We start from the raw sequence: 27,274 nt of genomic DNA on the forward strand, positions 1-27,274 counted from the left end.
GGCTAGATTTGATCTGAGGAAGAAGCAGACGGAAGCTCTGCGCGACATCATCCCCAGACGCCAGCCCCAGCCCAAGCCCACTGCTAGCTCTCACAGGCCCGCCGCTCCTCTGACAGCTGGCAAGAGACCGGCGCCCACTGCTGGAGTGGGAGGGCCGCCGGCGAGAGCACGTACTCCGGCCCGAGCTCCACGCCAGTCGGCCTGGGGCAAAGGCCCTCCCCCGGGCCCCCGACGGGACCCGACGCCCAGGAGGAAGAAGCCTCAGCCCTCCTAGCTGTGATTGCGAGTGGGGAAGGGATCCGGCAGCAGGGAGACGCTGCTCTTACCCCTCTGTTGCCGCACAAGAGGTGCCGCTTAAGTTCTGTTCAGGTTGTCAGCCCCAGAAGGCGCTGCACTTCCCTATCGCGGTCTCCCAAGCACATAACCCCTGCACACGGTTCAGATGTGTTGAATGTTCAAGCGACCACATCGAGTGTTCCCGCTGTTTTTCATTGTTATGCCCCGGAAAAGGTGCACCCAACAAAATGTATAAATGTACATGTTCCCATGTTGCAATCAATAAAGAGTGTGGTTTACTCTCAAACAATCTCAAATGCTCAACCTGCAGGCGAAATGAGCCAGGTCAGGCAGGGGATGCAGTCCCCTGCAGACACACTGGGGGGCGACGGCGCCCCGCCGTCAGTGCTGCAGGCCAGCCGGCTGGCTGCTCACTTCCCTCAGTGGCGCGCTTGCGCCCCCTCTCCGTGGGTGCTGCAAACCGTTGCCATGGGTTACCGGTTGCAGTTCCGGGTCAAGCCGCCTCGTTTCCAAAGAGTCGTGAACACGATTGTCAACCCCGAGGCAGCCTTGGTACTCAGAGAGGAAATACAGGCGCTATTACAGAAGAGAGCAATACGGGTGGTCCCCGCTTCGGAGACGGACAAAGGTTGGTACAGCCGTTATTTTGTCATTCCGAAGAAAGGGGGAGGGCTTCGTCCCATCCTCGACCTGCGAGTCTTGAACACGTACCTGCGAACGTACAGGTTCAAGATGCTAACACTCAGACAGCTCCTGAGTGCAGTCGGCCCGGGAGATTGGTTTGCGACAATCGATCTAACAGATGCTTATTTTCATGTAGCTATACACCCGAAACACAGGCAGTTTCTGAGGTTTGCATTCGAGGGCGTAGCCTACGAATACCTAGTGCTGCCGTTCGGGCTGTCGCTCGCTCCCCGCACCTTTACGAAATGTGCCGAGGCAGCGCTAGCGCCCCTCAGGAAGAGGGGCATCCGCATCTTGGCCTACCTGGACGACTGGGCTCTCGTGGCTTGCTCCAGAGAACAGGCGGAGACGCAGCTGTCGCGGGTTCTGTCACACATTCAGACACTGGGGTTCTCTGTGAACTTTCAGAAGAGCTCGCTAATCCCAGGTCAACAGATCGCTTTTCTCGGTCTGGAAATATGCTCTCTTTCCAGCCGCGCACGGTTGTCAGAGCACAGAGTGGCCGCGTTTCATCGCTGCCTCGCTCAATTTCAGCTGGGACGCAGACTGCGTTTCCAGACGATATTGCGCTTGTTGGGCATGATGGCATCTATGATCGCCGTAGTGCCGCTTGGGCTGTTGAAAATGAGAGCGTTTCAACGCTGGACTCTCTCTCACCGTTTGTGTGCTTCGCGTCACCTCCGGAGGAGGCTGCCGGTAACTGCGTCTTGCATGCTAGCTCTCCGTCCTTGGAGGGAGCCCGGGCTACTGCACCAGGGCTCTCGGATTGGGAGGGTGTTGTTTCGCAAGGTGGTGTCCACAGATGCTTCCCTAAGTGGGTGGGGAGCGCTGTGCGAGGGTGCGTCAGTGAGAGGGATCTGGTCCGCGGCTCAGCGCCAGCTGCACATCAACCACTTAGAGCTGTTAGCAGTGTTCTTAGCTCTAAAGCGTTTCCGTCCAGTCCTGCAGGGCCAGCATGTCTTAGTCAGGACGGACAATTCAACAGTGGTGTCTTATATAAACAGGCAGGGAGGAACACGCTCTCTTCCCCTGTTGCAGCTGTCTCGCTCTCTGCTGTTATGGTGCAGTGTTCATTTTCTGACTCTAAGAGCCACCCATGTCCCGGGCCACCTGAACCTGGGGCCGGACCTTCTCTCCAGGGGGGGTCCTCTGGTGAGAGAATGGAGGTTACACCCTTCAATAGTGGCTCAGATTTGGGATCTATTTGGCGAGGCGCAAATAGATCTTTTTGCTTCCAGGGTGAATGCTCACTGCCCCCTGTACTTCTCCATAATCGACCACGATGCACCCTTGGGCTTGGACGCGCTAGCGCACCAATGGCCGGACGTGCTCCTGTATGCATTTCCCCCAGTGGAAATGATATCTCCAATTCTGGAGAGGGTGCGTCGGCATTCCCTCTCTCTGATCCTGGTGGCCCCTTGGTGGCCCGCGAAGTCGTGGTATGCAGAAATAATCAGCCTGCTTGCAGCAAGTCCTTGGCAGCTTCCTCTCCGCAGGGATCTCCTCTCTCAGGCGGGGGGGGAAGTGTTTCATCCGCGCCCGGATCTGTGGCACCTTCATGCTTACCTGCTGAGAGGTTAAACTTGGTTGCTAAGGGTCTGCCACCTAGTGTGGTAGCGACGATTCAGAGCGCCAGGGCCTCGTCTACTAGAGGCTTGTACGCTTACAAATGGCGAGCCTTCGAGCGATGGTGCCAGGGCCGCCACACTCTCCCATTTCAGTGCTCTATTGTGGATGTTTTGACATTCCTGCAGGAGCTGTTGGATAAAGGCCTTTCGTTTTCGACGTTCAAGGTTTATTTAGCGGCTATATCTGCTTGTCATATCGGTTTTGACGGGGTGACACCAGGTGCGCATCCCCTCGCCGTGCGTTTTCTGAAAGGGGTTCGCCGGCTGAGGCCCGTGCTTAAGTCCAGTGTCCCTGCTTGGGACTTGTCTTTGGTGCTGGAGGCCCTTTGTGGCCCTCCGTTTGAACCCGTTGAGTCGGTAGATATGAAACTTCTTTCGTATAAGACCGCATTACTTCTCGCTTTGGCCTCGGCGAAGCGAGTGGGGGACCTTCATGCGCTGTCTGTGCATCCTGCCTGCACACAGTTTTCTCCTGATGGCCGCAAGGTCGTATTGCGTCCGAATGCCGCCTATCTTCCCAAGGTCATGCCTGCATCTTATAGTTCGATGGAGTTTGAGTTGCTGAGCTTTTGCTCCCCTCCTTTTGAATCTGAGGAGCAGAGGAGGGTGCATTCTCTTTGTCCGGTGCGTGCGCTACGCACCTACATTGAGCGCACTCGGGATGTGCGTTTGTGTGACCAGTTGTTTGTCTGCTTCGCTAATCCGAATAGAGGTAGAGCTCTGTCCAGACAGAGGCTGTCCCACTGGATTGTAGAAGCTATCTCGCTGGCATACAGCACCGGAGGTTTTGCGTTGCCCCACGGGGTGGGAGCTCATTCCACCAGGGGGATGGCGACCTCATGGGCTCTTTTTAGAGGGGTGCCTGTGGCTGATATTTGTGCAGCGGCTAATTGGGCGTCGCCGCACACTTTTGTGCGGTTTTATCGGTTGGACGTTACAGCCCCTTCGGTGGCTCATGCTGTCCTTTCTGCTGGGTCTACCACTCACTGAGGATGTGGTGGTCCCGTTCCGGTTCGGTGGCTGCTCTGCGGGGCGTGTATATAGGTCCCATACTTATGTGTTGTACCGAGTGAATCGACTGAAAGGGAACGAATAGTTATGTCTATAACTTCTGTTCCCTGAAGGAGAGGAACGAGGTACAACACAGGGTGGCCCCACTGAGCAGTTGGCTCGGTGAAGAGCGGCTATCGAACTGAGGGATGACGGTGATGGCAGCGGCTATATGTGCGGGCGGGGCCTTGCGCGTGTCATCACACGTCATCTGCCGTAAAGGCGTGAATAAAGGTTTCTTCAGCCAGGACACGCGAGGGCGTGATATCCCATACTTATGTGTTGTACCTCGTTCCTCTCCTTCAGGGAACAGAAGTTATAGACATAACTATTCGTTATTCTGTGTCTTTGCTGCACAGCTGCCTCTTCTTCTCTCACTCTCCCCCCTCCCTCTCCTGCTGCTACTTCAATCATGAAACTGATCAATGATCAGTTGATCTGCGTTTCTGCCGCAAGTCCCGTCTCTCTTGCTTGTTTATCTCCCGCTTTGCGCCAGCAAGAGGAAACTAGCGGAGGTCGCGTTAAACAGCAGAAGCGCCTTTAAACTTGATAAGCTGTTGTTAGAATTTATTTAATATTACTTTCCAGTATCAGCTGATGTTTGTTGGAGCCGTAAAAGCTGCTGGTCATGATATCGGTTTGGTTATCTGGTGAGAGGGAAACATGAAGATGAAACCAGGAGATGTCCTTACTGAATCATCAGAGCTGAACAGGTGATGGAGAAACAGGTTTACCTTTTAGGTGACATGAATGGGTTGAAGGAAAGCTATGAACTGTTTCTGAGAGACAACTTACACCATCCTGGTGTAAGTTGGTGTAAGATCCTCCTTTCTGTGTAGCTGACAGCTGGTAACTGTGCAGGGGCGGGTCTAGCAAAGTTTTGCCAGGGGGCCGATAGGGCATTAACAGGGAAAGGGGGGCACAAAGAAATACTTTTCTTTCTTATTCTCATTTAAAATTTCTAGCTTTTAACAAATAATTATCTGAATCTTACAACCAAAGTTTTCATCTGATGTCAAATTTATAGAAATCCATTATTGTACATAGTAAGTTTTTTTCAGGGTCCCAAGATAATTTCTTCAGAAGAAAGTACTGTACATGATGCCAGTATTTTCCCACATTTTCTAGATACTGTACTAGTACTTTGTGTAAAATGCCATCAAAAAGTCAGTTAAGTTTTATTCTTTCTCACCTGTCTTTCTGTCTCCTTTCACTTTTAAAAGGTTGCCATGTTAGAAAAAATATTTTGCCCTGCCATGTTTATTGATGTGGTAAATAAATAGTTTATGAAAATATCACTAAATCTGTCATTTATTTTTTATATTCAGTAATGGTCATGTCTCACCTCTAGTCTTCTCTGTCTTAATTTCAGGTTTCCACCATATGTTGTAGATAGTTCAGGAAGTTAACTCAACCAAGCAGTCTTTGGGTTTCGGCTAAGTACTGTTTAGAATACCATAGGGAGGATGATGTAGGTTTAAGTTTATTAGATTGATACACATGTACCAACAAGACAGTGTACATCACTGTCACAACGACATTTGTTTTCATTCAAAGGCTTTATGGTTTTTCCTATAATACCTGGTGGGCCGGTCTCTAGTCAAAATGCCCGGGCTGATTTTTTGTCCCAGTCCAGCCCTGATTCCAGTAACTACCATTTTTCTGAACAGAGCCATACATGTTCTTCTGCTTCAAGGTTCAATGTTTTAGGCAGCCAAAAAGAGATGAGAGCCCCCTGACCTCTTTCCACTGTCAAATAGCAAGTAAGATACTTGATAATTAGCGTTAACATGGTTGATTGTAATAAGCAGTTATTAGATTACTGTTTCTTCTCTATCAGCTTTTAGTGCCATTCTGATGCTCTACTCTACAGCCCATCTTTACCATGTCTACATCCCTAAATGTAAGGAGTTCCTGCCATGTGATTAGTAGATTAGACACTTGCATTAACAGTTGAATATGCGCACCTATTAAAGAATCTAGTCGGTGTAGGTTTAATATAATGCATACCACCATATCCAGTTGGCTGCTTTAGAAGTGATACTCCACTCAGAATATGAAACAGGACCAGGCGCATATAAAGAAACATTTATGAATTACTGACTCATAGAAGGCAATAGGTTTACATTTGATCGATTTTATTTTCACTTGGTCTCATCTTTTTAAAGTACATCTGACAACTTTGAGAGCTGAAGTCCGATCCTTCACTTCCATTTCCACCAGTTCATCACCAACAAAAATGCAACTAAGCGTATGGTTGTGATCATAAAAGCAATCAAGCAAAAAAAACAAAAACACAACCTTCCTAGAACAAAACTACAACAAAAAGGTCAGATCATTTGACTAGGTGGAGCATAACCCACCTCCACAGAATCATTTCAGTTCTCATTCTTCTTTAAGTGCATTTAAGGAAAATCTCTTGAACAATGCAGGAAAACAAAAAAATGAAAACAATGAAAGCACATCAACAGAATGAGCCACAAATTGTCAGTGGTTCAGTCCCCTGAAGTGATTCCCATTGCCAACTTTGTTCTAAACAACAGCTGCAAATCCCCTCACTGAGCAGCAGGTAAGTAACCAGATTGGTGCCGGTTGATTAACCATGTGCACAAATTCTGCAATACAGGGAACAAACAAAGACAGCCTGAATCTAAGTCAATTTAAGTGCTTTTCTTAAAAGAGGAATGAAAAGAGTTTTCAATGAGGATCAGCAGCAGATGGAGGCTTTGAATGTGAACCTTTATTTTAAATGGAAAACAGTGGATTGGTTTGGGGGTTTTTTTCTGAGGCAAACTGGATGGAAAATGAAGTGGACGAAAAAACAAAACAAAAAAAGTTTCTGTCTTACCCCAAAGATTCCTAACAATGACATGAATCAAACAGATCGAGCAATGTGACAAAACATAATTGTTCATCTAGCAATAACCCTGAACTCTCTCTGTTACCTATTAGAGTGTGAACACAAGGGAAATGGCTGAGAAGTAAAGTGGCTCAGATCGACTAACAGGTATACATGAATCTCTGTGTGCGTGTAATCAGTGTCTTGTGTATCCTTTTTTCCCCCCACCATGTTGCCTATCTTACTCTGTTTTAGTTAGTTATGGGTATTAGTGCCTTTTTTCTATTTCCCTCTCTCTCCCTCTGCTCACTTTCGGTTCAAATCAGTCATTTTCCCCCCTCCTGCTTCCTCCTCTTTCATCTTTCACGATTACTGAAATGTCACGGTCCAGTCGGCCCCTGCGTTCATGCCGGGCTTACGGACTGTCAGAACAGACATGGAGGCGTCAAAATCGAACTCCAGCTGCTTCTCTTGGCCATCTGTAAACAAACAAAAAAGTAAGAAAACAAACATCAGGGGATTTTAAGTTTAGAAGCTGCATATTTTTCACATAAATCCATAACAGATTGCCAATTTTCACATCTTAAATCTTTCAGATCCTAAAGCTGCCATCCCATCTGAATAAGAGTTTGAAAACAACTTAAACAGCATGAAACTAAATAAGGGGAAATCAGCAAAGAGTAGAAAATGGTGAATATCCATGATCCTTTCCCTTATTTTTGGTCATCCATTGCCCGTTTCAGTTGTTGATGCTCAGACTAAACACGGTCGTAGCATAAACAAATATCCTCAGGCTTCAGAGTGTTGTCTGTACAGTTTTTCCTAGTCCTGAATCTGCATGTCATTGAGAAGCCCCACCCACCTCATGTTCAAACTTTCTATTTGTGAGGGGCATGAGAAAGGTGGCTTACTTCAAGCACTGGATAAATTGAGGAGCTGCATCCAAGGCCTATCAAAAGCTAAATAGTGACTATTTATAACTGTTTCATGCAAATCTACTTTAGCATAAAGATACAAATCTGGAGCATGAAATTTCACCCAGTACATCCCTTTTTATCTTATATCCCACTTTAATGGCACACATCACAATGTTTTTAATTCCATGAGTGTTTACCAGTAAATGCTTACATTTAAAACATTTGAAAGGAGCTTCAACATGCAGATTCGAACTGAAGATGATTTCATATCAAGCACTTACCAGCAGTCTTAAGGGTAACTTTGCTGGGTTTACTGGCTCCCAGTACGATAATACGTTCAATCCAGGAATCGGTAGTAAACTTGGCATCAGGAGCAAGGTTACTGTGGATCAGGCAGACACAGAGTTAAATACATAGCAATAACAGATTTAATATTAAAGAAATTGTCCATGAATAGATTGGCACAGCATGTGGAAACGTTTCTTCAGTTTCACTGTGTTTATATTTTATAATGTAACATTTCTGAGACTATTAAAAGTGTAACTATAGTGACATCATGGTTTTTTTTATATTTTATTCAGAGAATTTTGATAACATATCCGTCACTCACACAGAAGAGAGGACTTTGTTGGCAAAGGTAAGCTTTCTGTAGATGAACTCCTTCTTTTCATAGTTGAAGGTATGGCCATCGTCTATGTAGAGCTCACCATCTGCAGTTCTCTATCAAAATAAATAATGCATTAAATAAATGGTTAAAACCTGTCATTAACATCTCAACATTACTTAGCACTGTAGCAACAGAGGATGTGCAGTTCAGTTACCTGGAGATTAAGAGCCACATAGAGAGTGTAGGGGTCATGCTCCATGCAGGTGGAGGACCTGCGGACTCTAAGCTTCCTGGGAATTATGGAACCGCCGCGCTGGAAAACCGGGATCTAACAACAAAACACCAAGGCTACTAATGAGAAATGTGATAAAAAATACATTGAGCTTAAAAAAAAAAAAAAAAGTTAAGCTGAGAGTTTGACACTTACAGAGCTCATGGTGACGGGAATGTAAAGGTTTTGGGCTCCGTTGTGTTTCTGGAAGGTGTGGACATCGAACCAGACCTGATAACACATGTTCACACACATTAAGATACGCCCGTCTGAAAAGATCAAAGATACGTGTGTCAAAATAAAAGCCTCCGTTTCTTCCTCTTACCTCATCTTTGCCAGGCAGGTAGGCAGTGACTCCTCTGGCTCCCTCCTCAACAACTGGGTGCACCAGCAAGTCTCGTCCTGAGGCAGAATTAAAATGACGTCAGGGGAAGTGCCAACCATTTCAAAACATGCCTGCCTGACTGGAACAACTGGATTCAGGGTTTTATCCTCATTTGTCATATTGACAAAGTGAAGCACCACCGCACAGACAGGCACAGCTGCACAGATTTTCTAATTCAAGTGTCTGAACATTAGAAGTCAATTTAAACCGAGATAACAGGTATTTTTGGCCACCTGATGGCAGCAGAAGCAAGTTGTAGATAACTCTATAACATAAATAATAGTGTACCCCCACTACACAACCTGTACTTCCAAAACATGATTTATAGAGAAGGGAAAACAGTGACCTAAAGCAGTAAGTTTGTCAGCTGGAAAGAAACAAACTGAGGGAAGCTACATAGGAGGTTATATTTTAGCCAAAATCATGTTCACATGCGTGTCGACTTGTGACTTTTTTCCTCCCCAACTTTGAACTGTAACTTCAGCTGTGACAAGACCGGTCTGAGCATCAGACTGTCCCCGTTAGCTGCTCACCTGACAAACCATTTGTTTGTGTCAGTGCAACCATAGCTCTGTCACCTTGTTACACTTCCTGTCATTTGATGTGGTGTTGAACAGTCTTGTGTTGCATGTAGTCCTAAGTGTGGGTTTAAAGTGCCATTTGGTAAATCACTTACAGAGCACCACACTCAAATCACACATCACGACTAGGGCTGTGCGATATGACCAAAATCTCATATCCCGATATAAGAATTATATCGTCCAGATAACGATATAAATCGCAAAAATGTAACATTTTCTGTAAATTCTGTGAATCTCGGGCAGCTCGACTTGCGTGAAGTGTTTCCAGCTGCGCGTCATGTAGCTGGAGTCGAGTGTTTTAACCGATGCATGAAACTATACATTTTTAGATATGTTGTAACGGCCGCCGTTTTCTTTGTGAGTATTTATTACACGGCGTGCTGCGGGGAAAAGCCTGTTCTAACGTTTGAGTCTAAGGTTTATTTTTTAGCACCTGGCGGCTCTTTTTTTACTTCTCATCTGTAAATAATCTGCTCTTTCACGTGATTCAGTTTATTTTGGATCTTGAGCTTTATGTTCCACATAAACCTTTTACAATAAACAAGCGGACACGCGATGGTTTTACCGTCATTGTTGCTAACCACAACGCATAAAAACAGGCGCTTGTCCGTCCGTAGTGTGGTTATATTAAATATAAGAGAAAGAGAGAACTTTAAGAAATTAATATAGCAACTACAGTGTCCATCAAAACGATGAAAAAATATTGCCGTAAACAGTTTATTTTGCGACACCACGAAACAAACGATAGACGTTTTTATATCGTCATCCAATACATATCGTTATATCAAACAGCCCTAATCACGACAACACAATCAACTGATGCATCAGGTGAGTCGCATGAGAGGAAAGCGCAATAAGGTGACATAAATAAATTTCCACTAAGGATCATTGCATTTTTGAACATAAGGGAGCCTTAGTTCAGCAAGGTTTCTGTAGAAGAACCTGTTAAAGGATTACTTTGGGTAGCTTTTAATCCCAGATCACTCAGGGGGGTCTTTCAATGACAAACTGCAGTTATCACTGTGGATGCTTGATGAATACTGAAGGCCTCAAATTTGGTTATGTGTCTCACCAATTAAGTACTCGTCTTCCAGAGCAAAAGTAGCCAGATCCTGAGGATACTCCACCCACAGAGGTCTGCAATAGACATGAACACAATATTTGCATCTGCATCACAATATACTACACAAATCAGCCACACTGCAATATATTTTTATAACCTGATATATAACCCAAATAAAGGATTTTTTTCTTTCCCGATTTGAAATTCCATTTCTCTTGATTGGGAAAGTAATATTCACCTCTGTCTTACAGCACATTGCAGTAACTACTTGAATACACTGTCTTTTCGTGTGGTATTATGCATCACTCTTATTTATAAACTCTAAAAGCAATCAAATAACTGCCTTAAAATTAGTTGACATATTAGATAAATTTTAAACAGCAGTTTGCTCAAATGAGGCCTCTTCAGAGTACAATTATCTGTGGATAGACAGTCAATACATACAGGTTAACCAAAATCATCACCTCATGACGGGCTCTCCCGTCACATGTGCGCGGTAGAACAGCTGGTACCAGTAGGGCAGGAAGGTGTAGCGCTGGCGCACGGCTTCACGGATCAGTGCAGTGTTTTCTGGACCAAACAGCCAGGGCTCGCGGCGGGGCGTGTCCAGATGGGCATGGGCTCTATAGAATGGCTGGTAAGCACCCGCCTGGTACCAACGCACAAGCAGTTCAGTGCTGGGAGACTTGAAGAAGCCACCGATGTCAGCTGTGAGACCGAGAGGGACATTATAGCCTCGGTTGACAACGCAAAACGGCACGACACAAACTTCTTGAAATAATCCGTGTTTAGAGCTCAACTCTTAAAGCGGATTTTGTACCAAATCAATATTTATGTGACTGCAGCTGATTTAACATGGGAATATGGGCTCACCATGGTAATGCCTCATGCCCATTTCCATGACAACCTTACCAAACACCCGAGGGATTTGTATATTAGTCAAAACAATTACGTAAAACTGATCTGAATGAATGCATTTTCCCCTTTCAAAATTCAGTCCTGTTTTACTGCTGTGTTCAAGTTCGATGCTGCACACTCACACCTATTTGAAAGCTGCAGTATAGCTAAATATTAAAAGGTAGCAAATAAAGGGGTTTTTTAAGCATTGTTCTGTTCCACATTTGAGGTTTCATAAACATCAAGACTTTGTAAGTACTATAAATAAAAAGGAAAGGAAAATCTGAGGACTGATAGAACTAGAAATGCTGCCTCCAGGTTTGGAAGTCCCACGCTCAGAGCTTTGATGACTTCTGATCACTTCTCTGGGCCTGGACTATAAACCTCTAGCTGTAATGATGGTGGTAATTTCAGTCTCCAGTGTGGCAGCAGAGCAGCGTTTCAGCCTTAAGAATTAAGTTAAATCAGGTTCGAACAGTTATCTGACAGAGGGCAAAACATTAAATGAGGCAAAGGGGGGAAAAAACAAAACAAAAAATTTGCAGCAGCATCAAGAGTTGCATTTGGCTCTTGATGCTGAGAATGAAACTGAACACGATGGCCATTGTAAGCTGACCAGAGAACCTAGGAGGGTTGCACTCACCTCCACAGAAAGAGATTCCAACCAGGCCCATACTCAAACACATGGGGATGGATATTTTCAGGTGGTCCCACTCAGCAGCATTATCTCCTGTCCACACAGCACCTAAGAGCCAAAAAAACAAACCTTAACACACAAGATAATGCAACACCCAATTCTTTTTGTTATGAAAAGTAAATTGGATTTTATGAGCATTGATAATTTTACTGTCCAAGAGTCGAGGGTCCTTTCACGGCTCAGTCTGAACAAACTTAAAGTGGTGTTTGGTCTAGCCAACGCCAAATGTAAACAAAGAAGACTGCATCCTGTAAACGTCAGCTGTTCGACGTGTGATGCCACGTCTACATTAGAGCAGGCAAGAAAGTAAAGAAAGAAAATGGCTCACCGATGCGCTGAGACCCAGCGAAGACGGCCCTGGTCAGGACAAATGGTCGTTCAACTCCTCCTGACCGCTGGATCAAACCCTCCGCCGTGGCCATTTGCTGTCGATAATAAAGAGATCGATAAATAAGAGGAAAACAGACTAACATTTACAATAAGTTACCAAATACAACTTTAGGATCTCTTATTCCTTTTTAAAGGAGTTTTATTTTCAGTAAGAGGTAATAAAAGGATGCCAACGATTATCTGTCCTCCAACAAAGTAACAAACTCCAAATAATCTATAGGTTCTCTAAAAAAAAAATTATTAATGAGAAAGGTCACAGTGAAATACACTCACCACATATAAACCATACAGGTTGTGTATATCACGATGCTCCCAGGATCCATGCATTGCATCCTTGTGCATAGTGACCTCCGGCCCATTGAAGACTGATGGCTCATTCATGTCGTTCCATGTATACAGGTTCTCCATGGTGCCCTGGAGAGTGAACAGATTAGATTTCATTTTGAGATGAGATTAAACAAATTTATGGAAAATCTATTTATTTATTTTTGCTCCTAAAAAGTTCAAGCTTGAATGAATATTCAGTTACAAGCCAACTGTGGAAAGCTCAGGTGGTTCAGTTTCATGTGAGAATATATTAAATAAATTTTGTTTACTAAAACAAAAATGTAACAAAAGCATCATATATCAGTTACACAGGAGTCACGCTGTATCTTCAATAGGTAAACTTTTAGTTGCAGATTAGCAACTTCATGTCTTCAAGGCTCACCTCATACTGATCGTAGGCAAACATGCTGGCCCACCAGGCTCTCATGTCTGCACGAGTGAAGTCTGGATAACTGGCACTTCCTAACAGATGTCATCCAACCCAAGGAAAAACAAAGAGAACAAATATTAGAGAAATATTTCATGTTTGATAAAGAAATACTGATGTGGAGTTCTCACTCTCTTACCAGGCCAGCACCAGCCTTCATAGTCGCCACCATCTTTATTCTTGACATAGAAACCCAGAGTGCGGATTTCATTATGGATCTTGTAGTTGCTGTCTACTTTAATGTGGGGGTCCACAATAGCAACCATCTAGAAGAGTAAAAAAAAAAAGAAAAAAAAAAAAGTGAAGTGAAGATCTGGCCAGACACCCATCAAACTGTGCATCATATCACTGTGATCGTCATATTTCCATCTGTACCTTGCGCTTCTTGTCCATGAGACCCTGCAGCATCTCCTTCGGGGTCGCAAACTTGTGCGGATCCCAGGTGAAGTAGCGCTTCCCATCGGTGTGCTCTATATCAAGCCAGATGAAGTCATAGGGGATGTCGTGCTCGTCAAAGCCGGCATCGACCGACTTCACGTCCTCCTGGTCATTGTAATTCCAGCGGCACTGATGGTATCCCAGGGAAGCCAGGGGAGGGAAAGACTGAGTGCCTGATAACCACAAGGAAGAGGCCAGTCAAGAGCTGTTATTCAAATTTGGTAGTTTTATTACTGGCATTAGGCAGTGGATCAATAATATAAAAGATTAATAAAAATTTGACTTGAAATACAATACGTTTGAGCAGACGCTTTCATGAATCACCACTGATTTTAATCACTTCTGTTTAAATTTACCAGCAATCTCAAATAGAGGGAATTTGTGAACCAAATATAATTATTGGGTTCACTGAAAAACTGTCTCAGTATTAATTAATACTCTGCAGATTACAATCAGCTGCTTACCTAGGCTAAAAAAATGAATCTAATAAACATTATTACAACTAAGGAGACTGGAATATTTCTTATGAATAAGAGATATCAAAACAAATCTGAATAAATTGGACTGCTCATTTTAAGCTAAAAAAATAAATAAAAATAGCAAAATAGATTGTATCCTTGAATAGTCAGAGTTCAACATAAGATTTTTTTATCGTGTATTGGGCCTTCATACAGCCCAGTAGATTACTGCCTAACTGAAACGAGACGTTTTAGCTCGAGGGTACCACTCCTGTGCTCCCGGCCAGAAGAAACTGCTAACGAACAAGGAAATCCCAACAGGCCCTCGATAAGAACCATTAAAACATTAAGACTATTAAATGAATGCTAGTGGTATTTGTGTATACAACTTTACACAAGAGTCTCAGCAGTATTGACACTTCCTACCTGTAAGAGAGGCGTACTGAGAGAAGACGTCTTTAGGAGTTGGTCCCAGCATAATGAAGACGTCAATGATGCCGCTTTCAGAGATCCAACGCACATCTGTCTGTGGTGTCTCACTGGAGCCCTGAACATAATCTAGCATTTTCCCAAAAACAGTCTGGAAAGAGAGCAGCACGACAAAAGACGCTTTTATATTTTTGATATAATTACTGATGGCTAAAACAAAAAAACAACAACGAAAACAAAATTCACTTTAAGTAACAATCCAGATCAAGACTTCTTGGAGGAAATGACAAACCCCCCCCCACATACCTTTCCAGCTGTATTGGAGCTAATATCCACCCAGGTCTCTGCAGCATTAAGCCAGAAGATGCCTGTAGTTCGCTGGGCACTGTGGGCTACCATCACTGGGACAGACCCGTACAAGGCCATAGGATTATACAGTTCATACTGGAACACATCCAGGTTATAGAGTCGATACGGATCTCCATTACTGGAACACACAAACACAGGCATGCATAAAACATCTGTGCATTTTTCATAATGAAATCTATTCTACATGTAAAATGCTGGTGGCACTCACTCTGTTGTTTTGAGTCTGAGAGTGTCTGCATGTTCTGGAATGCCATAAACATGCTCGACTCCTGGCAGTGAGAAATCTAAACTAACAGCAGATGGACCTGAGGAGCAAACACATCCAACATCAGTCAAAGAGAACACCTTTTCACCACCTGGCATGTCTGCATGTCAGTGTGTGTGTTCGGGTTGAACACACACACTGACATGCAGACATTATGATACCGATACTGAAATCACAAGTAGGATTTACCATTAGGTTTGCTGTCTGTGTGCGATTTAAATGTTTCTTCCCACATCCCGTCTTCTACTTTCTCTTCCTCTTCCTTTGTTGTCTGTTAGCCAAACAGGGGAAATAGTCGCGTTACTCAGATCTAGCTGAGATGCAGCAGTGAAATGGTGGTTTTAAATCAAGAGGGGAAGACTGAAAGAGAGTGGATTTTATTGTGCAGTACCTCTGCTTGGTTTGCTGGATCAGCCTCCTCCTTCTTCTCAGCCTCTGGGTCTGCCTGACTGCTCATGGCATAAAGAACAACGCGAGGAGGGGTATGGGGAAAAAGAAAGGCGTGTTACTTTGGCAAAGTCAGGCCATCTTGATGATATTGTGATGGTGGTAATATATGGGATAATTAAACTATGATTCAAGGAAAGGGACATACAAACACAAGTTGGTGATTGCCCCGCTGTCACCACACTGACATCTGACCATATCTACCATTAATTACTGTAATGACAAAAGGGACTGAGCAACTCCCTGCCTTGTGGCTATTTCAAGCTACACATTATAGTACAGGAGCTCCAGAGGCTGTAGCACGTAACACCCAAAGGACTTGTACCCAGTGGATCAGGCATAAACTGAAAGTAACCAAGAGTAAGCCACCAAAAGACCCTTCACACATTTGCGACAAAGTTTTGAAATGAATTGCAGTGATATACATGCCAGGGATAAGTGTAAACAACAGCTTGTCTTAAAACCCTGTTAATGCAGACAGCAAGCACTGTATTGCTGGTTAAAATAGCTCCAATGTCAGTTCTTACACCAAGAACACGCACAACTACAAACTGAAATATAACCACAAAGAGAGATGTTGCTGTTGGGTTTGGGAATTGAGGTAATGCCTGAGAACTAAGAGGCAGGACACAGACTACATGCACTGTCTCCCACTGACTTTGTGGCAGGAGAAGTTAGGGGGTGTTTGTGAGTTTATGCATGATCTTACATTAACGTATACATATTTTATATGCAGATAAACGTAACTCCATTGTCTTGGACTCTATTTGGTGATGTTAGTCATTATTATGCTCTGCAGCCTAGATGGGCTCAGTGTAGCAACTGGTGAACCTGGAACTTGCTAGACCACCATTAAGCGCTGCAACCTGTGGCTGCAGAAACACCTCAAGTTCTGTTGAAGTCTACAGTCAATTGCTTACATTTTGGTCACGCTAAGTGTCAGGAAGGAGGGTTACCCTCAATCCACAATCATCCACCTCTCTCTAACCAAATCTGGTTTCAAAACACCAAGATGGTGACAGCATCTAGGGCTGTGCGATATGACCAAAATCTCATATCCCGATATAAGAATTCTATCGTCCCGATAACGATATATTAAAAAAAATAATAAATCACAAAAATGTAACATTTTCTGTAAATTCTGTGAATCTCGGGCAGCTCGACTTGCGTGAAGTGTTTCCAGCTGCGCCTCATGTAGCTGGAGTCGAGTGTTTTAACCGATGCATGAAACTATACATTTTTAGACATAAGTTGTAACAGCCGCCGTTTTCTTTGTGAGTATTTATTACACAGCGTGCTGCGGGGAAAAGCCTGTTCTAACGTTTGAGTCTAAGGTTTATTTTTTAGCACCTGACGTCTCTTTTTTCCATTCTCACCCGTAAATAATCTGCTCCTTCACGTGATTCAGTTTATTTTGAAAAGTCTCAACAGGATCTTGAGCTTTATTGTGAAAGGTTTATGTGGAACATAAACAAGCGGAAAGGCGATGCTGTTACCGTCGTTGTTGCTAACGACAACGCATAAAAACAGGCGCTTGTCCGTCCGTAGTGTGGTTATATTAAATATAAAAGAAAGAGAGAACTTTAAGAAATTAATATAGCTACTACAGTGACCATCAAAACGGTGAAAAAAATATTGCCGTAAACAGTTTATTTTGCGACACCACGAAACAAACAATAGCGTAAAATGAAACGATAGACGTTTTTAATATCGTCATCCAATATATATCGTTATATCGAACAGCCCTAACAGCATCTCAGTGATTTATAAAACATCATACTATCCCTCTCTTTTATACTATGTATGGCAGCAACATAATCTCTGGTAGATCTAAAATAAGTTTGTGGGAAACCCTGGTGTGTGTGTAATGCCACATCATAGCTCTTATCTGGACCTTAACATTATTTCTGCACTTAGCTCTGACCATAAATTAAGCAAGAGTGAAAATCTGAATCATTCATTCAAAAGAACAGATTGAGAAATCCAGTCAGTCATGCAGTTGCGGTGTTAGATGAATTTATCAGACGAGCTGCTAGAGCAATACTAAAGGAGTACAGTTAATCAAACGTTGATCTGACAAAACATTGATTTACGCAGACAGTAACTAAAAGGCCTAAAGCAGACACTGCCAGATAATCTCTCTGGGTCTTCTGATGGTCATTGTAAAGACGGTCTATCACAGCTATGCTAAGAGGAAGGGCTGGAATGATCCCTTAATCTAAATAAAAATCAAACAACACCATGCACACACTCACCCACACCCTCTCTCTCCATCACATTTATTTGAGGGTAAATACAGCAGTTGATATGATGTGTGGGCCTAAATTTTATGTCACTACTGGCAGCATTAGCACATGGGACAGAATACACACAAATCTTAAGGGTCTTTACCTAGAGAATACCCTCTTGATATTATCCCACACGCTAGCCACTGTGCTAGTTACTTTATAGGAGAAACTAGGATGATAGGGGAGAAGAGGACAGAACAACGAGTCAGAGACAATACTCAAAAAAACAAACCATATCATGGGAACAAAAACAGAAATCATCCACGGAGTGACGACGTGGATTCAAAGAGAGGGCTGGCATTTGTAAATGTGTGTGCATGCGTGGGTTTCTCACGTGTCCTTGCGCATCCTCAGGTGCTCAAAGGCCAGCAGGCCGCGTGAGTTCAGAGACATCAGCACGTCGCTTCCTTCCATGATGTCCAGTCGGAAGGGCCGGGCGCTAATAATGACTCTCTGAGACTCCACCCCCAGGGACAGCACCACACCATTCTCGTCCTGAGACAAGACAGATAGGCTGAAAGGAAAAAGAGAGAGAGCGAAATGTGAAGTGAGGATTTAGTTTTGATGAAGAAATGCAAGGTCAGGAACTTAAATTGAATAGTTTTTATTATCATCTCATTAATCATAACTTCATACTTATATAAGCTGTAAGACAGAGAAGAAATTATCTGAAACAGTTACAAGTTTTTGTTTTACTGGAAGAATTTCTATTCAAAGTTTCAGTTCTCACTCACCTGACACCTTCACAGTCAGGAGGTGCAGAGAAGCCATGAACCATATGATGGGTTTTCTTTCATTTAACAAGGAAAATCTGAGAGATTCTTCATCTTATAATTCCTAAGTGACATCTGAGTGTGTGTTGCCTTAATAAAAGAGGCATCCCTTTTATTAACGGATCTTTGTCAAAGTAGAAATTTCAGAATTCACACCCTCACTTTACCTAACCTTTAAAAAAGCTGATGTTATCATGAAATATTTTCTGTTGCTCTGCCTATTTAAAGATCCTTTGAAATAAGTATCCCTCCTGTTCTTGTGTTTTCGGCTTGACTCCCAACATCAAAACCTCCACCCACCCATGAAACCCTCACAGGACACTCACGGCTCTGTGGTAGGCTCCCTGATGAGCACGTCTGGGACTTCATAGCGAGGTTTCAGAGGCTTAAGCTCGTTAATCTTCACCCTCGTTATGTTTCCCTGGAGGCGGTAGAGCTCGAGCAACAGACGCACCTGCGACACAAGCACAAAGTGAGAATGAGAACAGTGAGAAGCAAAGGCAGGTGCCTCATTTTCTACAAACACAGCATAGGAAAACACTAAGTTTAGCAATGGGTCACTATGATTTCACATAACAAAGAGGTTACCCTGGAAAATGGGATTTACATTTTTTATTTCAGCTGATAGTTCAAAAACATAAAAACAAGGGAAAAGTGATTTGTTAGCCTAATAATTCAGTTATTAATGCGATAAATAAAGATAAAAGCAATAAAAACAAGTAAAAAAGAAATATAGAGAAATCATATTTTACAGATTGTGCAAATGTTTGTTGTCCCCTTTCGGTAATCTACCTTGTTGTTGTCATTGATGAGCTGCAGGGTGAGTCTGGTGTTGGTCAGCTCCATGGTCTCCAGCAGGGCTCGATAAGGAGACTCTCCAGGCTTCAAAGCTCGCTGACGCCTGTTTAACATTTCAAACCAAGAGCCGACACCAGTTATAAACCTCTGCAATAATGTGCCGCTTTATTCATGAGCAGTTTGTCTTTTGGGAACTCACTTGCAGAAAGCACTCTGCTCACAGGTCTTGAAATTGCCTTTGTCCACAGCCCAAGTCCCGCTGAGGCACAAAGCCAGCCCGACTACCAAGAGAGGCGCCATCCTGTAATGGGAAGCAAAGACAAGAACATTAGCTTCAGCGTGCAATCACATTTGGATGCAACGCCTGGCAGAGCTAACCAAACTACAGTACAGGAGTTGGGTAACAGACAGCACACACAGACGGACTTTGGTCTCTATGGTGCTAAAACGATGTGACAGGCAGCTATACAATTACCCATTTCCTCACCCAGCACACGGTGCGCATATTAACAAGAAGCACCCCATTGTCCTCACCTCAGACGCTGGTCCTGCAATTAAAGACTCATTCCCAGCCCTACTGTAAAAATCCCGATGAGGGGATGTGTTCAGACTGCCGACAAGGAAAAGAGGCAGTAAAAGCTAACGCAATCAGCTAAGCGGGCTAGCTAGAGAGTGCTCAAGACGGAAAAAATACAACAGGAAACCGCTAAGAATTTTTAATTTAACATTAAATAAACGTCTACGTTTTTACACACGCACTAATGCACCCGTTGTCTGACAGCAGTGTTATCGTTAAGCAATCCGGATCAAGATAAGGTGCTAACCTTACTAAGAGCCAGCCTGTCAAGTCGCTAATCCAATTCAATTCAATTGAGGGGGATATCGAATTTTTCCCGCATTAATTTTCCGACTTTGCGGCAGTTAAACCCCGAAACAGTGAGTTTGCTTTCACGCTTATACGATGTGCAACTACGATGATAAACTCTGTCCTCCCGCTCACTGATAATATTTCGAAAAAAAGAATAAATTGGCGATGAAACAACGGAACTGCTTTGTCCTACCTTGCAGTGAAGGTGGCCATCTTGATTATGCGGCCTCTTGACTCCGCCCCCAATCACTCCGCAACAAAGATCGTTAAGAAATAGGATACTCAGCAACTGCGCTAATATTTACGCGTGTTTTTCAAATAGCAGGTCAATATGTGGCGGTTAACACTGTAAAGAGTATGTTTTTTAATCTTTATGTTATTTTTCTGGCTGTAAAGAGAGGATGAACGTATGAATGTATCCTCTCAGGCACGGACACGTCATCGCCAGGCTCCAGTCAGTGAAGTGCACAAATGGGAGTCTTTGTCCCACCGGATTCATTTCCAGCCAATCCGATGCGTGCAACTGTACTACAGCCGTGCTATAAATCATAACGATCGGCAGATGTATACACACACACACACACGGAACACAAATGGACGTAATCGCCTTAAAGATCAATGCTCGTCCATGATTTAGGCGTGTTTTCCCCTCTGGACCTCATGTCAGTGGTCCGGTTTTTCTTCTATCGGCTGCTCCCTTTCGGGATCGCCACAGATTATCAGCCTCCATCCTCAGCATGTAATCCTTCCCTACATCCATGAACCTTCACTATGGTCTCTATCTTTAACTTCCTTTGCTCAATACATTCCCTCTGCGACAAACTATCTCACCCTTTTAATCTCCATAGAGCTGTTCCTCTGATCTACTCACTTCTAATTTTGTCCATCCTGATCACCCCTCATGGAAATCTTATCATCTACCACCTCCAGCTCCACCTCCTCTGTCTTTTTTGCGATCTCACTACCATCTTGTAAACTTTCCCTTTCACTCTTTCTGTCATCCTTCTGCCACAAATCTGTCTTTTCTTCTCTTGTGCACTGCCCATTGCTTTGGATGGTTTAGCCCAGGTGTTTAAACTCATCCACCTTGATCACTCCACCTGTCTCCCTCCCATTCTCACACACACACACACATATATATTATGGCTAGCTTCCACTGACTACCTCCACTTCATCCACCTTTTCTTTTTTGTGAAATACAGATTATCTGTAAATTGTAGAATCAAAGTTATTCAAAGACAACTTTAAGACTATTGTAAAGTCCAGGATTGATGATTTGATAATCGTCTTTTTGTTTTACCTTATTTAGAGTGTCTTAACCTTTCTTTGCAAGTTATTTTTTTTGTTTTAACATTTAATCAAAATTAGCGAAGCTCAAACACAAAAAGAGCCTGTAAACTGTTAATAATACAACTTTCTGACGATCACAACAACGAGGAACCCTCAAGTTAAGTCAAATTCTGGAACAAAAGGTTTATTTTTTGAAAAGTAGCTGAAAGAAGAGGTCATGTACACAACAAGAAAGCAAAGTTGTGTTTCCATTATAGAACACAAACAATGTGAAAATTATACAAAACAGTCTGTAAATGATTTAGCAGTTAATGTATTTTTGGAACCAAAATGACACATTAAAACACATTACATCCCAGATTCTGTATGCACACTATGTACACATGTGCCATTTGTGTTTCTCACCAGTTAGAAATGTATCAAGTCTAAAAACGGTACAAAAAGGTATGCACGCGCACAAGCCTCTACTGATATGGTAGTGAACTACAGTGACTGAAACTCTGGGGTCCGCTCTTGGACCGTAACACAGTAATCCCTCCATTTTACAGTCTATTTATTCCCCGTCACTCCTCAGAGCTGGAATCGCCAGCACAGGTGCCCCAGTCTGTCAATGTTTTTATGTAGCACGCTGTGGATCGGCGCCACGTATCTTGCTACGTCGCCGTCCCGTGAGAAATCTCTGCAGAACATGCCCTTCTCCGAGCTGAAGACAAACTTCTGGGGCATGGGCCCATTCCCCCTTACGTACTCCCACACAGCCAGCAGCAGCAGCCTCACCTCAAAGGGAGTCAGGTGAGGGAAAGCTTCGTGGACGTTGGCCAGGACGGGTGGCAGGAGCTGGCCTTCTCCCATGCAGGACACCAAGAGGCAGGAAGCCTGGAGGTGCCATGGGGAGTCTGTGGATGATGCCTCGCGAGATGCCTCCCAGTGGGCCAACAGAGTGGCCAGGAGGCCTCGGAGCACCGCTGAGCAGTAGCAGAGAGCCGGTCGTCCAGCCGCAACGACCTGAAGCAGAGGGAAGAGCACAGGGTGGGCCTCAAAGCAGCGCCGAATGTGGATGTCTCTCTCCACTGTGGTGCGGGCGTGCTCTTCTGGGGGCCAGGATAACTCGCTATTGGCCACGTCGGGACAGACGTTTTCCACTATTGTGACTGCAACAACCTTGGCTGCCTCCGCGTTGATGGGTGGCGGCTCATCGGGGTCAGACGGTGATCGTGAGCCGTTCAGACCGGAGGAGCTGCAACACTTGACAATAACTGCCAGCAGAATCTGAATGTTCTACAGAGAAAAGAGGACGAAAACATGCACATTATTACAGATTTATTTCCTCTGTTTGACATTTCATAGGAGTCACATGGACGAATAATTTTTATGCACAACTTACAGTAAAAATACATAAAAAAAACCCCACTTCCTTAGTTTATTTATAGTTTTAACTGCTCTGCAATCTTTAAACACTCACCTGTATGACTAAGGATGGATCAGGCAGCTGTATGATGGTGCGAGCCTTTAGTCCCTTGCCAATCACACCTGCGTGAAACACAGACCACACACTACTTGAAAAATTAACGGTGGTACCAAACCGACAGTTGACGTCCAGCAAAGAGGCTCCAACATCAGGCGACACAGATGGGGAAGGCACAGGGGCGCCAGACATGTCTGCGATCTGCCCTCCAAATAGGTCAGTGTTGCCTTTATGTAGCGCTCCTTCAACCAGCTGCTGAAGCACTGATTTGAGCGTAAGAGGAGAGTATGCGGCAAAACGGGACAGTAGAAGAACGGAGCAGTTCACTGCTTCACCTGCCTGCCCTCCATCTCTCCCTGCCTTCCCTCCTTCTCCTCTCCTTCGCAGAGCCTGGAAGAAATGAGTGACGGCAGCGCGAGAGAGTTGGAGCAGCTGTGCTGGGGAGCAGGTGCGAGGGAGCGGGCTGCAGGACAGGAGGCGTACTGCAGCGTGAGATACAGCTGGGTCACCGTGGAGAAGAAGTGGGCAGAAATCATGGAGGTGTCCTGAGACCGCCGAGCCCACCTGGACCACCATGGAGGACTGAGCACCTGTTGCTCCTCTTCTCTCCTCGTCCTGACTCTGGATGGCTGCAGCCAGGTTGAGCAGCAGCTGCCTAAGCTGCCGAGGCCCCAGAGTGTGCGTGTGGATCTGCGCCACGCTACGTGCAATGGCAGCAGGAATGAGGCCTGCCATGCAAGAGGAGAGTGTGGTGTGGAGCTGCCAGGCCAGAGCCAACTCCTCTGGATTGCGGGCCTGAGTGAGCAGCTGGCAGAGGGCCTCAGTTGCTGTGCTGGGACCCCCATAAACTGAGAGCAGACATAGCAGCTGGTGCAGCCAGAGATGACGCTTCCTCTCCAGTCGCAGCGTCTCAGCACACAGCTGACCAATGTGAGACTGCAGCTCCTCCAAGAACGGGATGACCCTCTGGGGCTGTGAGGAAGCAGAGTGATGGGGGTTGACCTCAACTCCATCAGTGCGGTTGAATACTAACTTGTGGAGATGCAGGAGCAGCATCTGCAGGAGGCGGTCGCAACCTTCTCGGACTCCTTCGTGAGGTGAGGGAGTTGGGCCTGAGATAATGACTGAAGCTGGGGTCGCAGTGTCTGCCAGAAATCTGAGTACCCGGGCCCCTCCCGAAGGGCTCTGGCTAATGAGATGCACAACCAGGCCCAGCATGTTATCCAGTTCCTCTCTGGGGAGGCCCTGCAGCACGGCCTGTAGCTGGAGCAGGACAGGGGGGCGCAACAACTCGACGAGCTCTGCAGACACAGGACCAAAAAGGTTTGGGGACATTGCTGCCAGCTGCAGGAGAAACGGCACCGCAGCACGACGAAGCTGAGGGGAGCTTTCCCAGGATGTTGAAGATGAGGTTGGAGATAGAGGGCTCGACGGATTGAGACTCTCCTGGAACATCCTCAGCAGCTCTTTCCGGATGCTGTCGGAGTGGTGAGCGGCGAGGTGTCCAAGGATTCCCACCACTGAGCCGATCTTTGGCACTCTGCTGCCTTTATCCACTCCCATTACAAGCAGCCCTTGGTCCTTAGCACCATGAGAGCAGAAGTCCTTCAGTCCACATGCCATCACTCGGCTGATGATGGTACCGGGGAAGGCAGACCCAATGTGAGCCACCACCCAGTCAAAATGAGGGGAGTGCTGAACTGAAGTGTCCAAAAGAGCATCGACACAGGCATCGGGGCACCAGGCCAGCATTGCAGCCAGACACTGAGAGTAGGCTTCCATGAGAGATCGAGTGGCAGCACAAGACATCCAGAGCTGAAGCAGCTCGTTGAGGCTGGAGGAGTGGGGGGCGACACGGCGCCCAGCATGCTTGCTGCTCAGCTGGCCCAGTAAATCCACAGCCCAGGTGGACACTAGAGGGGCCCAGGCTCGGGGGTTGAGACGGATGAACTCTGACAGCACGGCGTGAATCTCCTACAGACAAAAGAAATAATAAAACAAATTTACCTTTAAAAATCTTTTTTAGCTTCAATATGTGCATATTTATTTTATGATGGTGTATTTTTGTAGTCACACCTGTATAATGTCCTCCAGGTTGGAGCTGACCCCAGTGCTGGCATTACTCTCCGTCTCTAGGTTGTGCAGGAAGGCGGACACATGCTCATCGTACACGCCTCGCAGATGCTCCAAGACCGCCCCACGACAGGCCGGGACTGAGCGCAGCAGGCGCACAGCGCATCGAGCATGTTCTCGGACGCTAAGCTTCCGGCCCTGAACGGTGTCAACGCCACTGATGAAGGACTTGATCTCCTGAGACAGTTCCTGGGTACTAGAGAAGGAGAAAGTAGACATGAGGAAAGTGAGTGGTGTCTCACCAACAAGCTAAAAATGATAAGGACGGCCATAATGATCTAAGAATACATCACTGCTAACATATTCTGTGTGAATATATGAAGAAGTTGTGAACAACACCCATTAAGGCCTTACAGAACCAAAAGTGACATCCTGTGACAAAACTTCCTTCCACAACATATATAAGAACTACAAGTGGCAAAGCTAGCAAGTAACTGTTTGGTGTTATTATTAAAATGTAGAAGCTTGGGCTTTTGATTTAAGCTCAACTACGTGTGGAGAACTGACCAATGACAACACTGAAGAAATGCCAGTATGTCCTGCTGTTCTTTGTTTTATAACATTATGAACAAATTATGTTCAAGTCAAACAAAACTATTAGTTGATGGTCGTCAGTTTGGGCTTTTGTAGGCATTCACTTGTTATTTTATGAGCTCTAGATTAAAAATCGAGATTCTAAATCTGGATTTTTTTTTAAATGTTTAAAATAATATTGATTATGTGATGATCAAAATAACAATAATTTCTATCTTTAATTTGTTAGTATTCTCTTTGTCCTAAAAGTAGAATTTAATAAATATAATGAAACCAAGAAGTGTCCAGGTTTACAGCGTTAACAACATTAGTTGGCCAAGTATCAGTCACGTGCCATCCAACATACTAGACTGTGGTCCCATTTTAACTATATGTGAACCATTCAAGCTTATATGGCCCAATCTGAGCCCTTGTTGAGGTTATATTGATCATAACTCTTCTGATAATTATTTCATCAATTAATTAATTGATTAGTCATTTAAAAGAAAAGACAGCCAAAGAACTGTTGTCACATCAAGGAAAAAACACTTAACTATTACTAGAAAAGCAGCAGATTAATTTTGATCCAGTGAAGTAATCTTTTTTTTTAACCTCGCACAGAAAGTATTCGTAATGAAAAATATTTTGTTATTTCACTGATAAGTAAAAACATAAGCTTGATACGACTTTAAACTAATCAAAGTGATCAAATCAAATTTAGGTGTTTACTGTGTTTTGTCTTCTTTAAGGTGAAAGCATGCACTCTAGGATTAAAGCACTAACTTTAATCATGCACAGAAATATAAATGTATGCCCCACTGCTCTTCATACAGTTAACCCCGAGCAGGAGACGTGTGCTGTGGGACTTAATCTTGCGGATGCACTTCTTGTGTCATATCTGCCACTCACCTCAGGGCAATCTGCGGTGTGTGAGTGTGTGAGCTCTGCATCGCTTTCAGCGGGCTCCCGTCAAACACCACAGACATCGCTCGGTCGGTAAACATCAAAACATCACAGCGAATCCACCTCTCGGCCGTGGGGCTTCGACTTGAGCGATTATGGCAGCTTTTTTGTTGCCTTCGCAACCAAATTTCAGGACAAAATACAACGAAAGGGCGCTCCGAAGCCGGAAGTTGGGAGTTCTTCGCTGTTAGAAAAAGGAAACGTCAAGCGGACCGCGGAAGTCTTTGGCGACACCCAGTGGTCATGTCTATTTCTGCTACTGCTGCTTTCTACTCGACAGAGATAAAGCAAAGAAAAATCAAATTAGCTCGCCTGATTATTACATAGTACGTTACGGAGCCCCGCAAGGGACATGGGAGAGAAAAAAATGAAGGAAAAGTTCATCATCATAGTACGTAGTTTTTGTAAATTAATAATTATATTTTAGGTAAAAAAAAAAAAAAACAACAACAACAACAACAACAAATTAATAACATTAACTTTTAAAATGATACATATTAATTCTGTGTCCTTTATTATGTGTTTCAGTACTGACTTAATGATCTAACTTTACTAATGGAATACAAGCTTTTAAGCAGAGATATTTAAAATGATAATAATAATAATAATAATACAAAACTGAGAAAAAATTGTGGTATTTATTCTCCAGTTGTGCCGAATATACAGTGAAATATTCATTACAAACACATTAGTCAACATCAGCCGCTGCCAGCAGTT

The 27,274-nt window shown here is 44.3% G+C and overlaps 2 protein-coding genes across 4 annotated transcripts; both read right to left on the bottom strand.

Annotated features, from left to right (window-relative positions):
• Positions 1 to 5,780: 5,780 nt before the first annotated feature.
• On the bottom strand, positions 5,781 to 20,547 carry ganabb (glucosidase II alpha subunit b). 3 transcript variants are annotated; one of them, XM_076874709.1, is made up of 26 exons: positions 20,150 to 20,380; positions 19,860 to 19,935; positions 19,525 to 19,626; positions 19,320 to 19,428; positions 18,854 to 18,981; positions 18,089 to 18,268; positions 17,858 to 17,923; positions 15,411 to 15,468; positions 15,209 to 15,290; positions 14,963 to 15,059; positions 14,692 to 14,872; positions 14,383 to 14,536; positions 13,436 to 13,671; positions 13,200 to 13,326; positions 13,016 to 13,095; positions 12,580 to 12,720; positions 12,245 to 12,341; positions 11,863 to 11,964; positions 10,787 to 11,030; positions 10,332 to 10,396; positions 8,619 to 8,695; positions 8,450 to 8,524; positions 8,237 to 8,350; positions 8,026 to 8,135; positions 7,697 to 7,797; positions 5,781 to 6,977 (listed from the first exon to the last, which is right to left on the bottom strand). In XM_076874709.1, exons 3-26 carry the CDS (start codon positions 19,623 to 19,625, stop codon positions 6,868 to 6,870), a joined length of 2,835 nt encoding a protein of 944 aa, XP_076730824.1. In that variant the 5' UTR covers position 19,626; positions 19,860 to 19,935; positions 20,150 to 20,380; the 3' UTR covers positions 5,781 to 6,867. The 3 variants fall into 3 exon arrangements, with proteins under 3 accessions (XP_076730824.1, XP_004545613.3, XP_004545615.3); XM_004545556.5 differs by lacking the exons at positions 19,860 to 19,935; positions 20,150 to 20,380 and adding an exon at positions 20,387 to 20,547; XM_004545558.4 differs by lacking the exons at positions 17,858 to 17,923; positions 19,860 to 19,935; positions 20,150 to 20,380 and adding an exon at positions 20,387 to 20,541.
• Positions 20,548 to 21,646: 1,099 nt separating this feature from the next.
• On the bottom strand, positions 21,647 to 26,781 carry ints5 (integrator complex subunit 5). Its single transcript, XM_004545559.5, has 4 exons — positions 26,504 to 26,781; positions 25,025 to 25,277; positions 22,946 to 24,922; positions 21,647 to 22,761 (listed from the first exon to the last, which is right to left on the bottom strand). The coding sequence occupies exons 1-4, from the start codon at positions 26,596 to 26,598 to the stop codon at positions 22,054 to 22,056; spliced, it is 3,033 nt and encodes a 1,010-aa protein (XP_004545616.1). The 5' UTR covers positions 26,599 to 26,781; the 3' UTR covers positions 21,647 to 22,053.
• Between the last annotated feature and the right edge of the window lie 493 nt (positions 26,782 to 27,274).

The sequence above is a fragment of the Maylandia zebra genome, linkage group LG2 (genome assembly GCF_041146795.1).
Source record: "Maylandia zebra isolate NMK-2024a linkage group LG2, Mzebra_GT3a, whole genome shotgun sequence".
Taxonomy (NCBI): Eukaryota; Metazoa; Chordata; class Actinopteri; order Cichliformes; family Cichlidae; genus Maylandia; species Maylandia zebra.

Coding starts and splice junctions, on each gene's coding strand:
- ints5 (XM_004545559.5), bottom strand. CDS start 26,598: ATGTTTACCGACCGAGCGATGTCTGTGGTGTTTGACGGGAGCCCGCTG. Junction 25,278..26,503: donor ACACCGCAGATTGCCCTGAG/GTGAGTGGCAGA, acceptor CTCCTTCTCTAG/TACCCAGGAACTGTCTCAGG. Junction 22,762..22,945: donor ATCCATCCTTAGTCATACAG/GTGAGTGTTTAA, acceptor TTTTCTCTGTAG/AACATTCAGATTCTGCTGGC.
- ganabb (XM_004545556.5), bottom strand. CDS start 20,406: ATGGCCACCTTCACTGCAAG. Junction 15,469..17,857: donor ATCAAGAGGGTATTCTCTAG/GTAAAGACCCTT, acceptor TGCCATGAGCAG/TCAGGCAGACCCAGAGGCTG. Junction 15,060..15,208: donor CACAGACAGCAAACCTAATG/GTAAATCCTACT, acceptor TTTGCTCCTCAG/GTCCATCTGCTGTTAGTTTA.